A 10,165-nucleotide genomic window follows, 5' to 3' on the forward strand; every position below is an offset into this window, starting at 1 on the left:
AACTGATCACCGAGGTCCCTTTGAGAACTAACACGTAGTCAAAGTAGGTCCAGTTCCTAGAGCTTGTTGGGAAATGTGGCAGGGGCAGGGGGTGGAAACTCAATTACCAAGTGCCCACTATGTACTAGATTCAAGGTGTCTGAAGATGACGCCAGTGTCCCAACCCATGAGAAAACAGGACAGACCTGGAGAGCAAGCAGCCAGTGTGATCAGTGCTGCTGCCAGGAGGCTGCCTGGTCATTCTGGAGCCTTCTCTACAGCAGCATTTCCTGGGGCAGGGGGTTAGCGGAGAGAGAACCACCCAGGAAGGTACAAGGCGCTTCAGGCAGAGGCACAGCCCGCAGCTTGCACCAGCAACTGCTCTGGCCGCCTCAGGGCAGAACCGGTGCGTCTAGCAGAGCAGCCACACACGAAGCTGGAGATTTCAGAAAGAGCCTCCAATTCACAGGGTTGATGTGAGGGAAGCCTGACAGTGCACCAAAGGGAGGAAGACGAAAGTTACTGACTTGCCAGAACCCGCTAGAGGAGTAAGCTGTCCCCAGGGGGAAGTGAGGGTCTTAGGGCGGTCCATTCACCTTGTCAAGTAAGCAGGAAACAGCAAGGCCAAGCCCAGGCCCCAGCCCAGGGACCAGCCCCCACAACCAGCTCCACCAAGCCCAGCCCAAGGGGCTGCAGTGAGCTGGAGCCTCCCAAAAACCAGTGACTGCAGCAAAAGAACACCTGAACGAGGGGTCATGCAGACGGCAAACTCCAGAAGCCAAAGGACAGCGTGGCGAGCTGGGCCAGTCAGACGCAGCTGCCCCGCCCCCCACACAGGGCAGAACTCCTGATGTAGCCCAGAGGACCCCTGAGATTAGGGGACAGCAGCCAGAGAGCTCAGGATGGCGCCTCTGGCCATTCACTTCCGTCCCTCCTCCCTTTGTTCTCCTACACCAACAACAACAATCTGGAAAAAGGCAAGGTGCAATCAACAGAAGCAGATTCTAAAGGGAAAAAACATAAACAATCCAGATAAGAAAGGGGAAGAGATTTATAGGCTTCAATTTAACCCCAATCAAATACTGTTTTCTGAGACACTTAAAAATAACTACCAGCAATAACTACTATTTGTAAAATGCCACTGTGTGTCTTAGCCCAAACTAGAAATGTGATACACATTTTCTAATTAGACTCTCAGACCAACCCTAGGAGATCAGTATTATGCCCGTTTTACAGTCCAGCAGACTGAGGCTCAATGGTGTTAGAGAACTTGCCCAAAGTCTAAGTGCTAACACAGGACAAGGTTTCCTCTTGTGAGGGTGACAAACAGGCCGAGTGGCATAAGAGCAGTCCCAGGTGTGTGAACACAGGGGCACCTGATTAGGGACGTCTCAGAAGACACCCAGGGGAGGCACCAACGAAGCTGAGACCTAAACGACTAAGAAGAGTAACAGGTAGGCTGCCAGGCTCTGTGCTGAACACTTCAGTGCAGTAGTCCCGCAATTCTCACAACTATCCTAAGAGGCAGGACTGTTCATGCCATTTTAGAGATGAGAAAACCGAGGCCAGGGAATCCGGCCATTGTCTGTCTGCTTCTGGACTCTAGAACGCCTCCAAATGCCAGCTGGGGAGCTGGAAGGAAGCTAAGGAAGATGGAGGAAACCACTGAGGAGTAACCATCAGGGGTCTACTTTATAAAGACCCCTGGAGAGCTGCAGAGCAGAAAACGGACTGAAGGGGCAGGACTGGCAGGAAACCAGTGGGGAGGCCGCAGCATCGGCCCGAGCAACAGTGGGGGCCTGGGCTCAGGCAGGAGCCTTCGAGAGGAAAAGGAAAGAGTAGGAGGTTTGGAAGAGGTGGAACCCACAGGGGTGGGATTTTAGTTCTGGACTGTTCCGAGAGGCCTGTGAGTCTCCAAGCGCAGACGCCCTGCAGCCACTCTGACACGGGTCTGCATCTCAGGGGCGAGATCCCGGCTGGAGACAGAGTTAGGTGCCATTAGTGTATGGCTGGCAAGTGAAGCTGTAGAAGACGAGATGGCCCAGAGAAGGATCGCACAGCAGGAGAGAAGCCTCAAGAATCCAGCGCCCGTCCCCCGCACACCCGCCACAGAAAAGGGGAGACAAGAAAACGGGAGGCCTCCCTAACCACAGGTGCTCCTGGACCGGTCACGATACGGCTCCTTCCCACCATGCTGTGCAGCGTACCACCAGGAAAAAGGACACACGCCAGTTTCCTTTCTACTCAACAGTCCTGAGGAGAAAAGCTGGCTCCCCAGTCAGCCCAGGAAAGGCCAACGTAAGACAGCCGAGAGGATGGGGACAAGTCCCCCCCCAGACAGTGAGCCCTGGAGGCAGGCAGGCATGAGCCCCGTCTAGCAGCCTCCCCAGGCTGCCCAGGGCAGCTTTAAAGAGAGTTCCTGCTCCTTAGAGAAAAAGAATGCGGGAGTCACAAACCTGGTGCCAGGCAATACTTAAGGGACAGTTTTCAGAAACTGCAACTGGGAGGGAGAGCACAAAGCCGTGGAGTCAGGCCGAAGCCTTGGTGCCGACAGCATCCCGGTGCCGGGGCAGCCCCCACTAACACTGACACCGGGGTTCCAGAGGCCTCTGCCTGGAGCACGTCTGCGAGGTGCGTTCCCACCAAGGCCTCAGGGCTGCTGCTGCTGCTGCTGCCGCTTTCTGGGGCCTTGTGACGCGCTCGGGGGCACACACAGCTGGGCCTGAGGAACGCTGCCGGGCAGGACCTGCCTCTCCATTCCTAGGTCGCGCGTTCACCTCCACAGCCACAGAAGCGTGTCAGGAACGCCACTGAACCCGCCCGAGTGAGAGGAAAGGGGCCTGGAGATCGCCCAGTCCGAATCCTCCTCCCAGCAGCGAGGAAGCTAGAACCCGCAGGCATAAAGTCACGGGCCCGAGGTCCCCAAGCTGGTCACACGGGGACAGTGGGCAGCGAGGCTCAACACGGGTCTCTCGAAACCCGTCCAGGGTCCTCCCGACTGCACGCTGCCTTCTGACAGCTTTACCAGTAAAAGTCAAGGGCACCAGCAGAGTATTTCTCTACAGGAATCAGACATGCACGCGGCCGTCACACGGGGCCCCGTTCTAGGCACTCGGGCATGTTACACTCACTCATCCCCACAGCGGCCGGCAGGCGCAAGGTGTCATTACCCTGTTGACTGACAAGGAGGCTGAGACAGCTGACATAACCAGCCCCACATCACAGAGCTGATCCAGGGCCCGAGGGCCCGGGGACTCGAGCCCAGCTGTCGACTCCAGAGCCCAGCTGGGAATAAGCACCCAATTTACAGCGTGGCTATAATCCACATGTTCATTTTCACACGGGCCTTTGTGGGCCGTTTTCCTACAGAAACACTGGGCCTCCCAGACTCACCTGCAGCATTTACCCACCAGGTAAGAGGACTCACTCAGAGCTCTGACTTCCGGGCTCCAGGAGGAAGGCCTTGCGGGTAGAAGTGGGAAGAGCCCTCCTCGGTCTGGACAAATGGTCTGCCCTCCGCAAACGTCCTGCTCTGCAGTCCCCTCATTCCTCCTGTGGTGGTTTCCTCCCAGGACCCTCACCCTGCCTTTACCGTCCCCTCAATTCCCACATTCCCTCCAAGCCTGGCCAAACCCCAGGGCTGCAGACCAAATTACGAAGCCCTCATCCTCACCCCCCACTAAGGTGTGAACTGCGGATGTGTGTGCTCAGACTTCCTCAAGGCGAGAAGGGGCTGATTACCTAAAGGTAGAATTTCAGGAGAACACTAACACGTTGAAGTCAAGTGTGGGAGGCCGTGTGACGGAGCGGAAGCCACTGCCTGAGGGGTCTGTGCTCACTGTCCACTAAGGTAACACCAGCCCCTGGAGTGTTTATTCTGTGCCAGAGAAGTGTTTTACTGACAATATTTCATATCTTTCTGAAGTGGGTACAATTGTCATCCCTATTTTAGAGAACAGAAGATTGAGGCAGAAAGGTTAGCCTCATGGCTGTTAGGTAGCAGGGCTGAGATGTGAACGTAGCTCTGGAGCCCAGTCTTAACCACTGGGCCACTCCATAAACACTATGCCTGGTAATTATAACTACTATTGATATAACACTTAATACACGTGAGCTATCCCGAGGCATTTCACATGCATTATTTCACTTAATCTTCACTACAACACTGTCAATACTTCTATTATCCCCATTTTACAGATGAGTAAACTGATGCTTTAAAAGAGTTTTTCACTTGTTCAAGGCACAGAGTAAGTGCAGAGCTGGATCAGAACTCAGGGAGCCTAACCCGGTAATTCACATTTAAGTCTTGACATTTCTGGCTATACCTCCCTTTGCTTCTGAATCCAACAGTATCTAGAAATCCAGGAGACTGGTTTTGTTCTATTGTTTTTTTCTGTTTGGTTATGTTACTCTTTGTCCTTCTTATAATGGCTCCTATGGTACCAGGGTTTGAGGTGTGAGGGAGGAGAAGGGTGTAGGGATCCAGGCAAACCAGGGCACTCTCTACTAGAGTCAAGCCCACTATCTCTAGCAAGCTCACGGGACCGGGTGCTCTCCAGGTTAGATTTAGGTGCAAGAACACCTCTAAGAATGGTACCTGGTACGTTTGCTAACGATAAGGACAATCCAGGAAGGTGCCCACCCTAAGTCATGACGACTGAGCTTTGAGGGCCACTGAAGTGAGTTCTCTTTCCTCATGATGTTCTGAATGGATCTGTATTCCCTGCACACATCAGCAAGCAGAACGAGCCAGGGCTGGGCCTGGCTAAAAGGCCGATGGAGTTGACTCCCCTTTTCCCAGTTTTCACATGACTGCCAAAACGACAGCTGCCACAGAACACCTGACATCAGGTGCAGTAGCTCAAATTATCCTGATTCAGTCAACTCCGGAAGACCTCTACCAACGCCCAGGCCCTCCTCAGCACTGGTTGCCAACCGGCTGAGAAAGGGCACAGCAGGTGACCAACAACTTAGACAAAACTGCTAACCTCAGCCCTCAAAGAGCTTATCATCAGTTCACCAACTGACTTCACCCTGTCCTTCCAAATTACCCTTCTGGAACCCAGCCCTGGCCTCCATCGCAGGATCTCAGAGTTTTCTCTACAAGTGGCACAACTAGATTTCTCAGTAATGGCTGAAAATGGAAATGCCCTTATCGCACTTCATCAAAAATACAAGCAAGCAAACCACAAAAGGGGTTGTAAATTAAAAATTCAACAGTAAAAGCTCTTATTTATGCTTTTGTTCATTCAAGGCATTTTAACTGAATGCTTACTGTACACCAGGCGCCCTGCTAGGTCCTGGGAACTCCCAGCAGGAACAGGACAGAGTAGCTCTCCTCGGGAACTGAAAAGGGGACAGGGTCCTTAAAGAAAAAGGCTCACCGTCACAATCGGAAACAACCCCACCCTGCTACTGGTGGTGCCAAAACAAAGGGCAGCTTCCAGGACCCATTTGCGAGCTGAGAGTCACAGGAAGCCAATGAGGAACTGGATTCTGATAAGAAGGGTTCAGGAGGGAAGAATGGAGGAAATGTCTTCAGACTTTCCAACTGAATAAACTGGAAATAAAAAGGACTTTCCTTAGAACAGAAAGGTGCTCTTCCTCTAATAAAAATGTAAAATTAAGCATGCAAAAAAAAAGGGGGGGGGGGCAGCAGCAGCTTTCTCTGGACCCGCTCCCCACTCCCAGGAGAAAATGACTGCTGGGCACTCTGCTGCTTCAGAAACCACCCAAGAAAGGCTAAAGTCTTAGTTTGCTTTCCAGGCAAATAAACAAGGAGCCTTGTGCACAAACACACGAAAAAAGTCAAAGCCACAGATAAAAGCCTGGGTACAGGATGCTGCAAAAGGGAACTTCTGAGCAAGTCAGAGGAACTTTCAGCACATCTGAACATCACAAGCGGTATAAAGTGACGCTATTTTCCAGCAGGAACTGGTAATGCCAATTATTTTCTGCCCTCATCAAGAGACCCTGGCATCCCTCTACAGAACCGTTACCTATAGGTGCATAAGCATTAACAGCTCGATTCTTTCCCCAATTCAGCATGAAAAAAGTGCTGCTCACAGCAATTTAACATCATTTCATTAGAGAAGATTAATTTTTAAATGTGTTATCCTAACAATTATGCCAACTGCCATGTAATTAATATTCCAACTGACTTTACAAAAATTACCAAATCCCCTAAAGAAAACAATTAGTCATGAGGCATAAACGAGACTTTCCTATGGCCAATAGCACATAAAACAGAAAGTTCATCACATAACGGGCGGCATCAAAGCCCTTCCCACACTTCCGTCAATTCTCACCAACACTGCCTCAAGCTGCCATTGGCAAGTTCCCCCAAACTTCACGTAACACATTAATGCACTCGCTGGTTTAAACTCTTTGAGGGTAAAATGATGAATGATGAAAGTCTTAGCAATTAAAAAGTGCTTTTCATTTGCAGGAGAGGCAAGACAAACACACATAATTGCTTGCAGCATCCATATCCACAGCTGGAAATTAGAATACTGGCTTATTCCCTGGGGTTATTTCTCAAGTTTGTTACGAAATATACATAAACTATCCTCACCCTCGTTTTTTTCTTTTCTATCAGGGTTGTATGTATCCTTATAATCTACCTTAAATCCTTTCTAGAGTTAGGTAAGATATGAATGAGTCATAGTCAAATAGGACATCATCTACCATGACAGAAATAAAAAACACGTCTTCCCTGCAGCCCACCTTCGAGTCATTGGCAGGGGCTGCCCAGCCCCAGGACAGAGTTGTGAACACATCTGCAGCCTCAGCAGGAAAGAATGCAGCAGTTGATTAGTGATGTCTGCCCTGGGCAAGAGCAATAAATAGTCTGAGGCCCCATGGACATGTATTTGCCATTCCACCCTTCAATAAACCATTAAAAATTAGTAAAAGGCATACTCATGAATAAAATATAACACAGGAATGGTTTCTAGGATGTAAGTTAAAGTGGGGGAGAATATTTTCGATAGCCAAAAATCTTAAACCAAACTGGATTAAGCCATCAAGCTTTAGAGGAAAGAAGATTGACCTAAATCAGGAAACGCAAATTCTAGTCTAGCTGTGGAGCCTCGAGCCAGTCCGCTCACTGGGCCGCAGGTGGCTCAGCCATAAAACAAGGGGTTGAACGGAAGAGCTCTTACTCGTCCTCTTCATTTCTACCGACCACTGACACAAGCGGCCCCAAACCCCTCCCCTGACGGGGCACCAGGGAGCTGGCAGGGGAGCAGCTCCTTTACAGGAGCGTCACTCTCAGGACATGACTAAAACCCCTACATCCCTCGTTCTGCTCACATGGGATTTACAATCTGATCCATTTCTGCATCTATTTTCAACCTGCAGCCTCACCAGGACAAGAAGTTCCATGCGCGTATTTCTCTCCCTTAACACAACCTCTTTTCTACCTTGGGGCAAGGCTGGGGGTGGGGGCAGGAACTTCCATTTCAATACACGAACTATTAAATTCAGCAAACAATTAAACTACCTTCATTCAAAAGTTAAGCATCATCACTTCAGCTTAAAACCAGTCACTTCCACTGACGTCCCAGTCACTCGTGGTTTTGAGATCAACCGAAATCTTCCCGACATGTTCAGATGACCAAGAGCACCCCTGGGAAAACAAGCAAGCACAAACAGGCCCGCCTGGTAGGGCAGTGTTGTCTGTGTAGGGCTGGTTCGGTCTCACGTCTGCCTTGGCAACTGTAACAGACATATGTCATTTTTTTGTCTGCCCTGCATCCCCTCCTTTTGGGAACTGCCCACCTCCAACTCCAAGGATCCCCACTTCCTGTGCTTCAGGGGACCCGTGCTGGCCAATCAGAGAATCTCACCTCCTGGATGCAATAAACTATCTCAGGGCCACCTATTAAGCAGGCCCAGAATCCTTTTCCCGGGTCTGATGTGGACACCAGAAGATCACCTGGTATAAGGACCACGCAAACCGACAGCCGCCAGGCTATCTTCTCTACCACCTGGAGGGTATCAGGCCAACACAGGAGAGCAGGCCTACAGAGGGCAAGGACTACACCCTGATCCTCAAGCCCGAATTTAGTGTCTGTCACCAGCAGAGTTTGGAGGACAAGCCTTACAGGCTGAACATACTCATCTGAGATCAAGTTCGTTCTTTAGTTCGTGACCAACCCCTTCTCCCTGAATCTCAGACTCAGCTTCCAGGGTTCCACCTCAAAGCAAACAATACTAAATACTCCCAGAGCGAAAATCTAAGAAAAAAGCCTGCACCCCAGAAAAACTGTCAAGGCTCTTCTGTCATCCAAGACCCGAGGTGGGAAAGGACCACAGAAAAGAGATCAAAAACAATGGGTAACTGGAAGGGGCAGAGCAGTTCGCGACCAACAACTGTGAGAACAACTGTCTCCAGGGAGGTAGCACAGACGAATGAGAAACACTTCCAAAATCATTGCAAACATATATTCTAGTTCTCTATCAGCAGGAAAAAAAGATAAAAATACACAACAACCCACAGCACCCAAACAAAAGAAACTTGTCAGTAAACAAAGTGCTTCCAGGCTTCTGAGCCTAATCATTCCCGATGTTTTTAGAGCGCAGTTTAGTTTTCCTTTCAGAGCTGCCCTGGGGTCTCCACCAGGGGCCTGCCTGCTGAAGGACACCACGAAGGGCAAATTCCGAGGGCATGTTTAGAACCAGCTCCCTCACACAGCGTCTAAAGTAATTAGAGAGTAATCTCACACACCGTACTCCGGTGATGTTCTTCCCTCGACGACAGGGGACGGTACGAGGAACATAAACAATGCAAGCGGCTGAACGTTTACGGCACCCGTCTTAACCTTCTGGGGGTCAGGACCCCTCTGAGAATCAGATGAAAGCTCGTCTTCCCCAGAAGAAAAGGCACGTACCACATTTGGCATATAATTTCACAGGGTTCCTAAAAGCCGCTTCCTATAGCCATATTCCAGGTTAAATACACCTGACTCAGATATTTTTCATTTGATTACCCTGAGCATCATGAATAGGTCTCAGAAACGTCAAAGGACTACACGACAGCTCACAGGGAAATTCTAAAACTTCCAACTCTGTAACCCCATGCTGCATCAAGAACAAAAAAAGACAGAAAAACTTACCCTCCCCTTCTGCATCTATGACATATAAGAAAACCTGGCTTTTCCTACGTGACGTAGCTCCATTTCTGACATGTTGCCCTTACCTTGTTTGACCATTTATACGCTTGGAGGAGCTGACTGTACAGAGGAGTCTTGTCCTGCACGGGATCCAGGCTTAACAGCCCGCTGTTATGGAGGGGATGGTTCTCGGACGGCTTGCCTACCAAATTGCTCAGACGTTCCAGCTCACTGAAAAGTAAAGAGACAAAGCAAATACACCTGAGTCCACTGACACTCCAGTGTTTAGCCGACCACATCGGTCAGAGGCTGCTCTTCAGTGCGTCCATCAGAAGCCCCTTAAGAAAAAATACCTTTTTGAAAGGAGAAAAAGATCAGACACGATCAAGAAAACCTTTAACTGGGTGCTCATCTTATTTTAACACCGAGCTCTCTGATGCCATTCCAAAGGAGGAAAAGAAGAGTTATAAGCACTGGAATCAGTAAAACTCCTAAAATCAGGACGTAACAACTCGTACTATTCTCTATGAGGGAGGCGGAGACTTTGTGGAATTTTAAAATGTGGTACAACACTGCTTCTCACTACGAGTTTTCAGACCCACGTACAGATCCCTACATTTGGCACCTGAATAAATGATTAGTTATCATTCACATAGGAATAGATTTCTCTATGGTGCTTCACATATGGTAAAACTTATAACAAAGAAGCGATAGAAAAAACAAACGGCATGGGAAAACACCACTGAGGGGGCTGTGTCAAACAAACACACTTCAGTCTAGCAGGAAAACTCTAGATAAGCTGGGGAAAGTGAGCCAACAGCAAAAGCACATCCCAGGAGCACGTTCAGAGGGGCCAGTCCCAAAATGTCCACACAAGACCATAGGAACAGCTTCTTGTGACACGCTGACTTTGGACTCTTCAGCCACCTTCTTCTTGGCACTACTGTGTAAAGAGTTAAGAAGACAAAGGGGTCACGTAAACATCCTGAAACTTTTTAAAGTGGTGAAGGGCTATAACATCCTAAACGTTACAGAAAGGAATCAGAACGGAAATGGAAGAGCGGAAAGAA

The 10,165-nt window shown here is 49.6% G+C and overlaps 1 protein-coding gene across 2 annotated transcripts in view; it reads right to left on the reverse strand.

Annotated features, from left to right (window-relative positions):
• MED27 (mediator complex subunit 27) overlaps window positions 1-10,165 on the reverse strand; it is a 187,900-nt gene that overhangs the window by 176,362 nt on the left and 1,373 nt on the right. For both annotated transcript variants that reach the window (XM_074331236.1, XM_019728890.2), the window contains exon 2: window positions 9,182-9,326. In XM_074331236.1, the coding sequence (XP_074187337.1) occupies window positions 9,182-9,326 (145 nt within the window). The remainder of the gene's footprint in view (window positions 1-9,181; window positions 9,327-10,165) is intronic.

The sequence above is a fragment of the Rhinolophus sinicus genome, linkage group LG04, assembly GCF_036562045.2.
Source record: "Rhinolophus sinicus isolate RSC01 linkage group LG04, ASM3656204v1, whole genome shotgun sequence".
Classification (NCBI taxonomy): domain Eukaryota; kingdom Metazoa; phylum Chordata; class Mammalia; order Chiroptera; family Rhinolophidae; genus Rhinolophus; species Rhinolophus sinicus.